The sequence below is a fragment of the Aphidius gifuensis genome, linkage group LG4 (genome assembly GCF_014905175.1).
Source record: "Aphidius gifuensis isolate YNYX2018 linkage group LG4, ASM1490517v1, whole genome shotgun sequence".
Taxonomy (NCBI): Eukaryota; Metazoa; Arthropoda; class Insecta; order Hymenoptera; family Braconidae; genus Aphidius; species Aphidius gifuensis.
Window position 1 is genome coordinate 11,077,268 of NC_057791.1, and position 15,623 is coordinate 11,092,890.

General features: G+C 30.8%; 3 protein-coding genes across 4 annotated transcripts in view; 1 reads left to right on the forward strand and 2 right to left on the reverse strand.

Moving 5' to 3' along the window:
• Positions 1-5,348: 5,348 nt before the first annotated feature.
• On the forward strand, positions 5,349-10,969 carry LOC122855040 (DNA damage-binding protein 1). The gene is made up of 4 exons (XM_044156157.1): positions 5,349-5,633; positions 5,770-5,918; positions 6,000-9,116; positions 9,196-10,969. Exons 1-4 carry the CDS (start codon positions 5,573-5,575, stop codon positions 9,277-9,279), a joined length of 3,411 nt encoding a protein of 1,136 aa, XP_044012092.1. The 5' UTR covers positions 5,349-5,572; the 3' UTR covers positions 9,280-10,969.
• LOC122855041 (ADP-ribosylation factor-like protein 16) lies at positions 9,497-10,033 on the reverse strand. Its single transcript, XM_044156158.1, has one exon. The coding sequence runs from the start codon at positions 10,031-10,033 to the stop codon at positions 9,497-9,499; it is 537 nt and encodes a 178-aa protein (XP_044012093.1).
• The window catches only part of LOC122855039 (protein PFC0760c-like), a 38,477-nt gene continuing 33,469 nt past the window's right edge, over positions 10,616-15,623 (reverse strand). For both annotated transcript variants that reach the window (XM_044156156.1, XM_044156155.1), the window contains 2 exons: positions 11,060-11,131; positions 10,616-10,983 (listed from right to left, as the gene is read on the reverse strand). In XM_044156156.1, the coding sequence (XP_044012091.1) occupies positions 10,903-10,983; positions 11,060-11,131 (153 nt within the window). In that variant the 3' untranslated portion in view covers positions 10,616-10,902. The remainder of the gene's footprint in view (positions 10,984-11,059; positions 11,132-15,623) is intronic.

Consider the following 15,623-nt stretch of genomic DNA (forward strand, 5'->3'; position numbering starts at 1 on the left):
GCAACATTTCGCTTGTAAACATGGCCGCTGTTCCTACGGACCTACTGGGCATGCGCGAATCCGTGATTTCAGTATGAGCTGTGCTATTGTCACGGTTCAAAAAATAAATAAATATAACCTTATTAAAATCTCAATATTGATGTTTTGATTAAATTTTGGAGTATTTTTTAAATTCTTTTTTAATTGAACACTTTTGCTCAAGGTTTTGTTTATATATTTTTTTGTGTAATGTGGTGTCATGCCCAAATGTTTTTATAATTATTTGGTTTTTATTTTTGTAGCACTACTGACAGCTGACTATTTACACTGCATATAAACACAGTGCCTCCGTGATTTAAATCACAAGTTCGACAGTGTCGAACTTGTGACTTATCTCACGGATTTGCGCATGCTCAGATCGCTCAGAATTATGTCGGCCATGTTTACAAGCGAAATGTTGCTTGTCGTGAGTTTGAGCCCTAATTGTCGTGTCGACAGTCGGTAAGAATGTTCAAAAATGGCGTCAGAGGTATCTTACAGTTTCTTACAGTATCTTACTGTAAGTGTAAGAACCTCAAAATCCGCAGTCCAACTGTCCAATTCAGTGATGGGTAATTCGACGATTTTCGGGGTATCATACAATCATACGTATGATACGTATCATACGTATGATACTACATAAAGTGTATGATAGTTGAAACTGCCCTCTTTTTTTATAAAATGAACTAAATGATTTATCAAACTCTCACTCACACCACTGTACACAGCTGTCAAACTGTTTTTTTTTTTATTACACGATAAATAATAAATAAATTCATCAACGTGTATAAAAAATTATATTAGAATTAAAACATTATACGAGAAAATAATTTAACAGTTAATATTATGACTTCTTTAAAACATTAGCTCAGGAGTTTGTCTGAAATATATTAGCTGTGTTCGATGGTCGTCTCGGCTCAGTTCCGTCTCACTTACGGCTCACTTATGGCGCTAGCGACGTACGGTTGTTTGAAGAACTACAAAGGCACAAAATCTCAATACAGGTGCTAATCTATATCATCACTGTATTAATGCCCCAATAAATATTGTTTATTTACAGTGATGATATAGATAGGCACCTGTATTGAGATTTTGTGCTTAGCTAAACAATACGTCGCTAGCGCCATAAGTGAGCCGTAAGTGAACGGAACAACCAACGACTAACACAATAATATGCCAATATGATGAAAGAAGTCAACTTGGCAAATAAGTCTCCCGGATTAATATAATACGTTCCTCATAAACAACGACAGGGAAAATATATTTGGGATATTGAGTGCTGTTAAATTATCCGTGTGATTATAATCTCATAATTGCTGTATTTATTATTTTTTTTTTGCAAGCTAATAAAACTATCTTTTTTCCTGGCATTTCATGATGTTCCTTAGAACCTGTCAAAACCCTCCTTGCCTACATATCATGTCTATTATCTCATTTTTTATTGTAATTTTTGAGATTATTCAAATAAAATACACACAATCATTTTTCGTTAGTTGATTTATTAATAAATATTAATAAATTCTTGAGATTACATATTATGTTGGATGTTGACATATTGTTTTTGGGCGCCAAATATGTGTACAATGGCGGATAGGCAAAATGGCGTCAGTAAAATAGTTTAAAAAGTGAAATGTAGAGGCGCTCTTAATGTATGATACATGGCGTATGATAATGGAGATGTATTATACTGTATGATACAGTGTATGATACTGCTGTATGATACACCGGTATCATACCTACCCAACACTGGTCCAATTCACAAGGCAAATTTTTTACAATTTAGGGCTTTTTTTTGCCGGTGATGGCGCTTGTCAAATTTTTTTTATATAGATTTCACATACAAAATAGAGTGGGTATAAGCAGTGTTGGGTAAATGGTCGATTTTTGGGTTTAATACTTTCATACCGGTATGAAAGTATTAAACCGGTATAATACCGGTATGAAAGTATGAAAGTATGAAACTCAGGAACGCCCCCTATGGCATCAAAATTGTCTACCATACCAGCATTTTTGTTGATATATTAATAGATGTATTACAGAATAAACAAATAATATGAACAATATTTGATTATAAAAACAACAACAGTAATGTATTTCAATTTATTTGAACAGATAATAAGCTATTGACAAATGGCTAAGAAACGGATGTAGCTTCCCTGTTAATTTCTAAAGAATTAATTCAGCCAAAGTAATTAACATCCTTTCCTTAGCTACCATTTTTCCCATAGCTTTTTATTAATTTAAATAAATAAATGGTCATAGGAAAAATGGTAGCTAAGGAAAGGAAGTTGTCACATGTTAATTTATACGAAATTAATTTTACCAAAGAAATAAACATGCAGGCAACATCCTGCCAATATTTTCCCATAGCTTTATTAATTTAACAAAATAAATGGTCATAGGAAAAGTGAGCTAAAAGGAAAGGAAGTTTACCTGTTAAATTTATACGAAATTAATTTTGCCGAAGAAATTAACATGCAGGCAACATCCTTTCTCAGCCATTTTTCCTATGACCATTTATTTATTTAAATAAATAAAGAGCTATGGGAAAAATATTATCCAAGGAAAGGATGTTGCCTGCATGTTAATTTCTCTGGCAAAATTAATTTCGTATAAATTAACATGTAATAACTTCCTTTCCTTAGCTGCCATTTTTCCCATAGGTTTTTATTTATTTAAATAAATAAATGGTCATAGGAAAAATGGTAGCTAAGGAAAGGATGTTGCCTGCATGTTTATTTCTTTGGCAAAATTAATTTCGTATAAATTAACATGTGACAACTTCCTTTCCTTAGCTACCATTTCCCTTATAGCTTTTTATTTATTCAAATTAATAAAAAGCTATGGAAAAAGTATGAGCTAAGGAAAGGATGTTGCCTACGTATTAATTTCTTTGGCTAAATTAATATTTTATGAATTAACATGTAAACAACATTCTGTCCATAGACATTTTTCCAATAGGTTTTTACATAAATAAATAAATAAAAAACTATGAAAAAAATAACTAAGGAAGGGTGTTGCCACATGTTGATTTATAAAGAATTAATTGAGCCAAAGAAATTAACAGGTAAGCCACATCCTCTCCTTAGACATTTGTCAATAGCTTTTAATATATTCAATAAATTTATTACTACTGACAAAAGTCTGAGAAAAGGATGAAGATCATTACTATTATGCTATAATTAAAGGAATGATATTCTTAAATTTAAATTATGAGCAATTCAAAATGGTGTGTGACGTAAAATACGAAAATGCCTACAGATGGCGTTACTAACGTGGTATGAACACTGAAATATAATAAAACTGGAAGCCGAACTTCGTGTCGCCGAGAGAGAAACTCAATGGTTGGCCTATTGTCCTTGTCGGTACAGTCACGTCAACTATAATTGGTTGAGACTACTGAAATATAATATAACTTTTATACCGTGTAGTACTAGTTTGTTTTGACGTTGACTGTACAAGATTTAATGTGCGCATGCGTGAGTGAGAGGGAAAGCCAACCAATATATTGCTATCTCTGGCGACACTCCGTGCATTGGCTAAGCATAGGAGTTCACCTTCCAGTTTTATTATATTTCAGTGGGTATGAAAGTATGAAACCTCCGCGGTATAATACCGGTATTATACCGAGGTTTACGACCGGTATGATACCGCGGTATTATACAAACCCAACACTGCACCCGTATTCAGAGGATGTTCTCATTAGGGCGTTTTTTTCCGATGGTGGCGCTTGTGAAGCTTTTCTATGTAAAATCTATATAAAAAGTTCACAAGCGCCGCCGCCATCGAAAAAGCCTAATAAGAACATCTGGTACGAGTGCTAATATAACATACCCACTCTAATACAAAAGCTCTACTGGCGGCGCTTGTAGAGCTTTTGTATGTGATTATGTGAAATCTATATAAAAAAAATTTGACAAGCGCCATCAGCGGCCAAAAAAAGCCCTAAATTGTAAAAAATTTGCCTTGTGAACAGGGTTGCCAGATTGTGCGCTTCACCGCCAATTTGGCGATTTGAAGGAATGTTTGGCGGTCATTTTTTAGCGATGGCGGTGTGGCGGTTTCGTGGCGATTTCCAGTTCAAATTGGCGATAAGTTGGCGGTCAACAGTAGAAATGAAGAAATAATTTTTTTTTCTAAAATACACTGATAACTAAGAAATCTTTAGGACATTGTACACAGTACTACCCGCAGTCCAATTCACAGGGCATTACAGTTTAGGGCTTTTTTTCACCACTCACGGCGCTTGTGAAGCTTTTGTATGTAAAATCTATATAAAAAAAATTTTTGCAAGCGCCATCAGCAGCAAAAAAAGCCCTAAATTGTGAAAAATTTGCCCTGTGAATTGGACTGCTGGAGTTACTTATGCGTACTCTATAATTAAAATTATCTACAATAACCTTTAGTCTTCATGGTGCATAAAATAATAATAAAAACAATGCAAGTGCAATACAAGGAGATCTATAAAACTCCATGGGTGCAATAATGAAAATACAAAAATAATATAACAATACAATACAATAATAACCCTGGTAGGAATATTTCTCCACCATTATTCCGGCTTTATCCGGTATTACTCCGTTTTTGGCCCATTTTCGAAGAAATTACTCCGGGAGGAGATTGATTGGGGAGAAATTACTCCGACATGACATCAATGACGGAAAAATTTCTCCGTCATAAGATCACTGCCGGAGAAAATACTCCGGCATAAAATCAATGCTGAATTTTTGTCTCCTCCATTGATCTCATGCTGAAATAATTTTGCCGGTATTAATTTCATGTCGACGAAATTATTCCGGCATCAATCTCATGCCGGAGTAATTTCTTCGCTAATGGGCCAAAAACGCAGTAATGTTTTGTGTAATGCCGGAATAATGTCGGAGTAATGCCGGAGTAATATTTTCACCAGGGAAATAAGAATAATAAATAACAATAACAAAGTTCAATGCCTGAACTGAAAAACGAAAGTGACTGGAAAACAAAAAGAAAATGCGGCACCTAAACAGCGTGTCTACCAATACCAAAAAAAAAGGATAAAAAATAAATATATAAAAAATATACAAAAATGAAAATTAAAAAAAATACATTAAATGTGATACTTAAATTATATAAATATGTGATTGTTTGCAAAACAATATATATCATAATATCATTATATTATTTATCTAATGAATGTAGTTTTGACTAATCAAAAAAATTTAAAAAATCATTTTTATTTTTATTAAAAAAAAAAAAAAAAAAAGGTTCTCAATGTGAACTAATAGATGGCGGTTTGTGGCGGTCTGCGATGGCGGAGATGGCGAGTGAGCGTGTCAAGTATCTGGCAACCCTGCTTGTGAATTGGACTGCCGACCATTTACCCATCACTGCCTCAAGCCCATACGCTCGGTGTGAAAAAAACTGGAAAGAACACACCTATTATAAATTATAATTCATAAAGCGCCATTGTTGTATATGGTTGTATTTACTAACTGATCCAACAACTCAAAAAGTGAAAGTTATTTAGCTGAATGAAGGTTAATTACTAATTTTGTTATATCATAGCACCTAAATAATGGCTCATCACTACGTTGTAACAGCTCATAAACCAACAGCAGTAACAGCTTGTGTTACAGGTAAGAATACTTGTTGTTGTTGTTAACCTCAACATAATTATGTTATGATCAAGAAGAAATCAGATCAATTGCAAACAAACAAAGCTGGCCTCGAGTTTATAAATATACTAATTCAAATGTTTTAAAATATTTTTAGGCAATTTTACATCATCAACAGATTTAAATCTTATTTTGGCTAAGAATACAAGATTAGAAATCTACCTAGTTACACCGGAAGGTTTACGACCACTCAAAGAAATTGGAATTTATGGAAAAATATCGGTCATTAAACTATTCCGACCTCCTGTAAGTATTTAATAAAAACAAAAATAGTTTTTAGTTTATTATAAAATATGTTTTCAAAAACGAATATTAATAAATTTTCAGCACGAAAAAAAAGATTTGCTTTTTCTTCTTACAACAAGATACAATGCTATGATACTCGAGTGTTCTGGGGAGGGTGAAGACATTGAAATAATAACAAAAGCACATGGTAATGTTGCTGACAGAATTGGTAAACCATCAGAGACTGGTATCAAAGCAGTTATTGATCCAAAAGCAAGAGTTATTGGTCTTCGATTGTACGATGGCTTGTTTAAAATAATACCACTTGACAAAGATAACCCAGAGCTAAAGGCATCATCAATACGTATGGATGAACAGCAAGTTCAAGACGTTAATTTTCTTCATGGGTGTGCCAATCCAACGCTGATCATAATTCATCAGGATATAAATGGTCGTCATGTAAAAACTCATGAAATATCACTGCGTGACAAAGAATTTGTGAAAACACTCTGGAAGCAGGATAATGTTGAGCGTGAATCAATGATGATTATACCAGTGCCATCTCCAATATGTGGGGCAATAATCATCGGTCAAGAGAGTATACTTTATCACGACGGCACAGCTTACGTTGCAGTTGTTCCACCAATAATCAAATACAGTACAATAACATGTTATGCCAAAGTTGACGCACAAGGTCTACGTTATTTGCTTGGTGACATGGCTGGTCATCTATTCATGTTATTTCTTGAACAAGAAAAAAAACCTGATGGTACCACTGTCATTAAGGATTTAAAAGTTGAACTGCTAGGTGAAGTCAGCATTCCCGAGTGTATAACATATCTTGACAATGGTGTTATATTTGTCGGAAGTCGTTTGGGTGATTCGCAATTGATAAAACTCATTACAAAACCTGATGAAAATGGATCATACTGTGTTCCAATGGAAACATTTACGAATCTTGCACCAATTGTTGATATGGCTGTTGTTGATCTTGAAAGACAGGGTCAAGGACAAATGGTAACATGTTCAGGTGCATATAAAGAAGGCTCGCTGCGCATCATCAGGAATGGTATTGGTATACAAGAACATGCAAGTATTGATTTACCAGGCATAAAAGGTATGTGGGCACTAAAAATTGGTAATAAAATATATGATAATACACTTGTGTTATCCTTTGTTGGACAAACAAGAATTTTAACATTAAATGGTGAAGAAGTTGAAGAAACTGATATACCTGGTTTTACTGCTAATGAACAAACATTTCATACCGGTAATATTAATGATGATTTATTTATTCAAATAACACCCACATCAGCACGTTTAATATCATATACAACAAAAAAAGTTGTTTCAATATGGCAGCCAGATAATAAACGAACAATAAGTGTTGTTGCATGTAATGGTAAACAAGTATTATGTGCAACTGGTAATGATTTATATTACATGGAAATAATTGATGAAAAAATAATTGCAAAAGGTACAACAATATTAGAACATGAAGTCGCATGTCTTGATATATCACCCCTTGATAATTCAATTGAAGCGAATATTGTTGCTGTTGGTTTATGGACAGATATATCAATAAGAATATTAACATTACCAAACCTTGAAGAAATAAATAAAGAACTACTTGGTGGTGAAATAATACCAAGATCAATACTAATGACATGTTTTGAAAGTAATACATATCTTCTTTGTGCACTCGGTGATGGTAGTATGTACTATTTTACACTACAAAAAGATAATGGTTTATTAAATGATAAAAAAAAAGTAACACTTGGTACACAACCAACTGTTTTACGTACATTTAGATCATTATCAACAACAAATGTATTCGCATGTTCAGATCGTCCAACAGTTATATATTCATCAAATCACAAATTAGTATTTAGTAATGTTAATTTGAAAGAAGTTAATCATATGTGTTCATTAAACGCTGAATCATATCCAGATAGTTTGGCACTTGCAACAGATAGTACAGTTACAATCGGTACAATTGATGAAATACAAAAATTACATATTAGAACAGTATCACTTGGTGAATCCCCTCGTCGTATTGCATATCAAGAAACAACACAAACCTTTGGTGTTATAACAATGCGCGTTGATGTACAAGAAAGTAACGGTGTTAACTGGATAAGACCATCGGCATCAACACAAGCAACATCAACATCAAGTTGTAGTCATATTACATCACAAAATAAACCAACTCATACTGGTGATGTTGGACAAGAAGTCGAAATACATAACTTATTAATAATTGATCAGCATACATTTGAAGTATTACATGCACATACATTAATGCCAAATGAATATGCGTTGTCATTAATATCAACAAAACTTGGTGATGATCCAATACCATATTTCATTATCGGTACTGCACTTGTTAATCCAGACGAATCAGAACCTAAAATTGGTCGAATATTAATATATCAATGGTTAGACGGCAAATTAAGTCAAATTGCTGAGAAAGAAATAAAAGGTTCCTGCTATTCACTTGTTGAATTTAATGGTAAATTATTAGCAAGTATTAATAGCACTGTTAGATTATTTGAATGGACTGCTGAAAAAGAATTGCGTCTTGAATGCAGTCATTTTAATAACATTATTGCATTATATTTAAAAACAAAAGGTGAATTTGTATTAGTTGGTGATTTAATGAGATCATTCACACTATTACAATACAAAACAATGGAAGGTAGTTTTGAAGAAATTGCTAGAGATTATAATCCAAATTGGATGACTAGTATTGAAATACTTGATGATGATACATTTTTGGGAGCTGAAAACTGTTTTAATTTATTTGTATGTCAAAAAGATAGTGCAGCAGCATCTGAAGAAGATAGACAACAAATGCAAGAAATTGGACAATTTCATTTGGGTGATATGGTTAATGTATTTCGTCATGGTTCACTTGTCATGCAACATTTGGGCGAATCAAGTACACCAACAAATGGCTGTGTATTATTTGGTACTGTTGGTGGTGCAATTGGTCTTGTTACCCAAATACCATCATATTATTATGAATTTTTACGTAATTTAGAAGATAAATTAACGACAATTATTAAGAGTGTTGGTAAAATTGAACATCGTTTTTGGCGTAGTTTTAATACCAAACTGAAAGTTGAACAGTGTGAAGGCTTCATTGATGGTGATCTGATTGAAAGTTTTTTAGATTTAAATCCTGACAAAATGGTTGAAGTTGCAACGGGACTAACTGTAAGTTCGTTTATTTATTTTAAAACTATTGATATAATTCATCTTTTTTTTTTTATTAAAAATTTTCAATTTTTTGCAGATTGATGATGGACAAGGAACAAAAAAAGAAGCAACTGTCGATGATCTGGCTAAAATTGTTGAGGATCTTACAAGGATACATTAAATTTATAATGTTAATTTGTAAATGAGCACGCTTATTATTGAAATATCAATAATTTAAAATCAAATAAAAAATATATTTCACAAAAACCAATAATAATAATAATAATAATAATTATTACAATTCTAGGATTAAAAACTACTGTTAGTGTGGTCATCATTATTCAGAGTAAAACCCTTTCAAACTTAATCGTTGAATAAAAACTTCAATTTTAAATTGATTATTTATAAAGAAAACTTGCTGCGGCAGTTTTTAATGTTTTTGGATCAAATAACCAATCGCGTATTTTTTCAATACCTATACCAGTCATTGCACTTGCTTCAATAATCATCATACTTTGTTTTATTTCACTTTGTAAACGTAAAAAATGTAACATAAGTAATGCTTCATTTCTCAATTGTCTATATGATACATCCATTTTAGATAATATCAGACAAAATTTGGTGTTTTGTAATTTCGGCTCGACAATTAATGAATATAGTAATACACTAGCAGCGCTGATTTGGCAAAGATTACTTGTATCAATAACATATATTATTTTACCAACTTTGTCGAAATAATGTTTCCATATAGGAGACATGTTGCCACCAATTTCTTTAATAACTGTACTGAAATGTCCATCTTTATTTTTTATTGTAAATAAATTGAGTCCATTTGTTGGTACTGTGTGCGATGCTTCGTCAATCTGTTCATCACCTTGGAGTTTTTTCATCAATAATGTTTTTCCAGATTTTCGAGGACCAAGGCAAAGACACATAATTACTTTTCGATTCAATTTTCGTCAATAAAAAAACTACTACTGTAGTATCTTATTATTAGTCAATTGAATATTGATAAAACATTTTGAGTAACTAGGAAATCATGAAGTAATCGATCCCAACATAATGAAATATCCATGGTAACGTCGGCTAATCATTAAAGTAGTCAGTAGTCGATCAATAATAACTCGAAATATCCATATATTCAGTAATTTATATTTTAAATGCGTCATCAACATCGGTTACATATAAACATTATCACAGTTGAACTCAATAATTTACTGTCGTGAAATATTATCAAGACTCGATGATTTTATTTTATTCTTTAGATTTTAGATTGTACTATACTAGTCAATCATTTCTATTATTTTCAAGACCAATGACTGCTTTGATGATAAGCCAAATTTACCATGGGTTGTTTATTTTTTTAATTCGATTTCAGCATAGTTTAAATTTATTTTCATAAGTACTGCTGTAATAAATTCAATACACAATATCTACATCGCTCACGTGGTAGAATGGCTTGTAATTTGATTATGCTATTTTTCAGTAAGATAAAAAAAACTAAATAGTAGACTTAATAAAGGAAAACAACAATTATTATTATTTATACATGTCATTTGTACAATGTTTTTCCTGACTATGTGCATATGTATAGTAATTTTTTTTTAGATTCTAAAACGTCATGATGTCATGATATTGATTCTTCACATATAAATGGTGTGTATGATTACTTTTATGTCCATTTTTTTTTTTTTTTTTTTTTTTGTTTGATATACACATGTATTACGAGCATTATTATTTATTTATTTATTTGACTAGATGTCCCAGGCACTTGTAAGTTTGAAATAAATCTCAATAATTGAGATTATCTTTCAGAAAATATTGTTCTTACTATTTCTGGCATGCGCCATGCGTGTAAACGTCGGTCTTTGCTGCCTGCAATTATCTAAAAATAATTTCTTTTTTTGAATATATTGGTTTGTTTTTAAAATGAACGAGCAAATCAAATTTGTATAACTTACGATATCATTTTTTATTTCCATACTCAATAGCATGTTTCCAGGTCCAGCAATACTACAAAGTAGTTTTATATCCTTGAAAAAGAAAAAAAAAACGAAAAAATATTAAGTATCAATATATGTGGGGCATTTCAAGTGAAATCAGAAAGTAATTTCTATAAGGTACAATTCGGCTAAATAAAAAATGAAGAGAATCTTATGAAATAAAGATATTTCTCAAAAACTAACAGATAATATACTAAAGAAAATTACGAACAAATATCGTGAGAATGTAGCATTGGTTTTAAGTCTAAATAGGATTACCATATCTCGGGGAACCAACCCTGCTGGAAAAATTTCTCCGGAATCGCTCCGGATTACTCCGGAATCGGCTCACTGCGAAAAAATTACGGAGTAATCCGGAAAATTACGGAATTTGGCAAGATTATCATATCCGAGACAACATGTTTTTTTGTTGGTTTCTTATCGGAAATTTTCTCACGATTACGGGAAAAATACGGAAAAAATTCCTACGAGTGCGCAAAGTGGTTAAAAATCGAGTTGAAATATCGAAAAAACGGCTATTTATTGATTGTATATCGTATAGTTATTAAAATAACGAATAATTCCAGAATTTAATAATGGCAATCAATAGAGCTCGTCAAAGAGAAAAAAATGTCTTAAAATTTTTTTCGATATCTCGAATAATTTTCGAGCTATGATAATTTAAAAATTTCGATATATTGATTTTTTTTTTTTTTTTTCGGATATAATAACTGCAATCGATAAGGCTCGTCAAGAAAAAAAAAAAGTCTACATAAAATTTCGATATTTCGAATAGTTTTCGAGTTATAATAACTTATAAATTTCGATATATTATTATTTTTTTTTTTTTTTCAATTTTTATAACGGCAATCGATAAAATTCGCCAAGTTAAAAAAAAAAGTCCAAATAGAAATTTCCATATCTCGAATAGTTATTGAATTATCGATATTTTTACAAAAAATTATACAGTTTTAGAAGGGATTGTGAAAAAAAAGATGTAGCTAAGTGAAAAATATAGCTGGTAAAATTATGTAGATATTGTGTGTTTGTCTATAAATACAGCTAAGTAAAATATATAGCTAAGTAAAAAATATAGCTAAGTAAAAAATATAGCTAAGTAAAAAATATAGCTAAGTAAAAAATATAGCTAAGTAAAAGATGTAGCTAAGTAAAAAATATAGCTGGTAAAATTATGTAGATATTGTGTGTTTGTCTATAAATACAGCTAAGTAGAATATATAGCTAAGTAAAAAATATAGCTAAGTAAAAAATATAGCTAAGTAAAAAATATAGCTAAGTAAAAAATATAGCTAAGTAAAAAATATAGCTAAGTAAAAAATATAGCTAAGTAAAAAATATAGCTAAGTAAAAAATATAGCTAAGTAAAAAATATAGCTGGTAAAATTATGTAGATATTGTGTGTTTGGCTATGAATATAGCTAAGTAAAAAATATAGCTAAGTAAAAAATATAGCTAAGTAAAAAATATAGCTAAGTTAAAAATATAGCTAAGTAAAAAACCTAGCGACTAAGTAAAAAAAAACTTGGATATATTGTTGGCGTTACCCAGAAAACTTTTTACTTTTCGTATACTTTTTTGGAAAAATATCGATAATTCAATAACTATTCGAGATATGGAAATTTCTATTGGGACTTTTTTTTTTAACTTGGCGAATTTTATCGATTGCCGTTATAAAAATTAAAAAAAAAAAAAAAAAAATAATATATCGAAATTTATAAGTTATTATAACTCGAAAACTATTCGAAATATCGAAATTTTTATGTAGACTTTTTTTTTTTTCTTGACGAGCCTTATCGATTGCAGTTATTATATTTGAAAAAAAAAAAAAAATCAATATATCGAAATTTTTAAATTATCATAGCTCGAAAATTATTCGAGATATCGAATAAATTTTTAAGACATTTTTTTCTCTTTGACGAGCTCTATCGATTGCAATTATTAAATTCTGGAATTATTCGTTATTTTAACAACTATACGATATACAACCAATAAATAGCCGTTTTTTCGATATTTCAACTCGATTTTTAACCACTTTGCGCACTCGTAGGAATTTTTTCCGTATTTTACCCGTAATCGTGAGAAAATTTCCTGTAAGAAACCAACAAAAAAACATGTTGTCTCGGATATGATAATATCCCCCGGAATTTTAGTGGGCCAATTTCGGAGCGATACAGAGCTTTCCGGAATTTTACGGAGTTTTCCCGGACCGATTCCGGAGAAATTATTTCTACCGGGGAAATCAGGACATTTTTCTTCCGCTCTAAAATTTCACTCCTTCCACCCATAAATTTATGTTTCGAGTAGATAATCATAACAATTCATTTATTTTAATTATATGTTATTGATTTATTCGTTTTTTTTTTAATTATTCGATAATTATTCATCACAATTACACGAACGATGAAAAAATTTTTTACAGTAGTTAATTTCTTTGTCTAAATTAATTCATTAAAAATTAATTGGTAATCAAAATTCTTTCTTTAGGCATTTTTCTTATAGCTTTCAAGTTGTTAAATTAATAATTATTAAAACAAATTGAAAGCTATAGAAAAAATTTTTAGTAACGAATTCGTTCTATTGAAAATTGAAAATTTTCAAAACTCTGGCGAAAGCCCGTGTGGTTTATCTCGATTATTCCAAATTCATTACAGTTTAATTTTTTTTACAATTTTAAATTATATGATTGAATTTTTTTTTTTTTTTTGCCGTGACGTGCGCTGTCGAATTATGTACACAAATCCAAATACAGATAAAACAAATTTGAGGTTATACTTCATGTAGGTGTTAATATCAATGATTCTATTAGATTTGTTCAAGAAATAAATCAATACAAATATTAAAAAAATAAATCGTTCAATTTACTTTTTTTTTAACTAAACAAATTTTTTTTTTCAAATCATTTTGTTTAATACTTTTATTTATAAAAATTGTTCCGTAGCAATTTTTTTTTTTTTTTTTTAATAACGCGATAATTTAAATAACTATTTTGTCGATCAAGCAAAAATATAACCACAGCAAAAAAACTTTTACGCATGCGTGCATCCCTTTTTTGTCAAAAAACAGTGTTAAAATTTAAATTGTTAGTTGTTTATACTTTTAATAACTTTTGAACAAATAAACAAAAAAAAATTTTGTAAAGCCCAAAAAATTCCTGATTAAATTTCTGAGAGCCACACTCTCTTCTAAAATATCGTTAAAAGCAATCCTTCATGGCTATTTTTTTATAAGAACATACCAGATACTACTTATTATTATAAACAATCGTTGATAACTAATTAACGCGAGTTCGGAGCGTTTTTTATCAAGACAGTGTGGCTCTCGGTATTTAAAAGGCCAACAATTTGAGATCAAATGGAAGTATATAAGTTAATTTTTTAAAAAGTTATGCGAGGTATAAAAAAATGCAAATTTTGTTTTTTTGTTAATTAACAAATTTCTAACAATAGCAAAGAAAAAAACTACCTCTTAATTATATAGATTTTGCAGTTTTAAATGTCTAGATAAAAATCGCATCCACGATTTGTTCTTAGTTTTCTTAAGGTATTTTGTCGATTTTTTTCCGAATATGAGAATGCTTTGAAATTTATACAGTAGATTCTTGAAATACTAATACATTTTATGTAATTTTTTGGTAATTGTTTGGAAGCTCGTTATTTTTTTATTAATTTTCAAAGTTGACAACTTTTAACATGGGCTCTTATGGAGAATGCGATTTTTGTCAAAAAAAAGTCCATTAAAATACCAATATCTCTAATCGACAATATGACATCGTGAAAAAAAAACTATCGGGTTATAAAATGAGACAAAACAAAACGTATATTTCGGGGTGTGTCCTAATTATACTGCCTATGCTTTTACATGGATAGTTTTTGCGTTGCAAACCCTAAATAACTAAAAAATGGATCTTTCTCGGTTGTTTGTGGCTTATTAATAACACTTTTTACTAGAAAATCCTATCACTTTGTCTATGTTATTACATGATAAATCATTTTCTTGTAGTTTGAACAATTTCAATTAGTATTCATTTTTTCGTAATGACCCCGGCAACAGTGCTTTTTTTTGTCAGTTTGCAACACTAATCTAGACGCCATATTAATATTTATGTTATGAATTCATGTGTGGGTACACTGTATGTCAGCTGAGTACCACTGCATTAAGACTCTAGTCTTCTTGTGAAGGCGTGTGGCCACTAGCATAGTTTTTCGAACAAGTTCTATGCCATAGTCCATTTATTACCAGAAACAACTGACTTTTTCAGTGATAACTGGGAATAATCTAGATGTTTCTGGTAATAAATGGACTATGGCATAGAACTTGTTCGAAAAACTATGCTAGTGGCCACACGCCTTAACACTAAAATGTAATAAAACTGGAAGCTGAACTCCTATATTTAGCCAATGCACGGGAGTGACGCCTGCACCCGTATCCAGAGGATGTTCTCATTAGGGCGTTTTTTTTCCGATGGTGGCGTTTGTGAAGCTTTTCTATGTGAAATCAATAGCTGTGTTCGATGGTCGTCTCG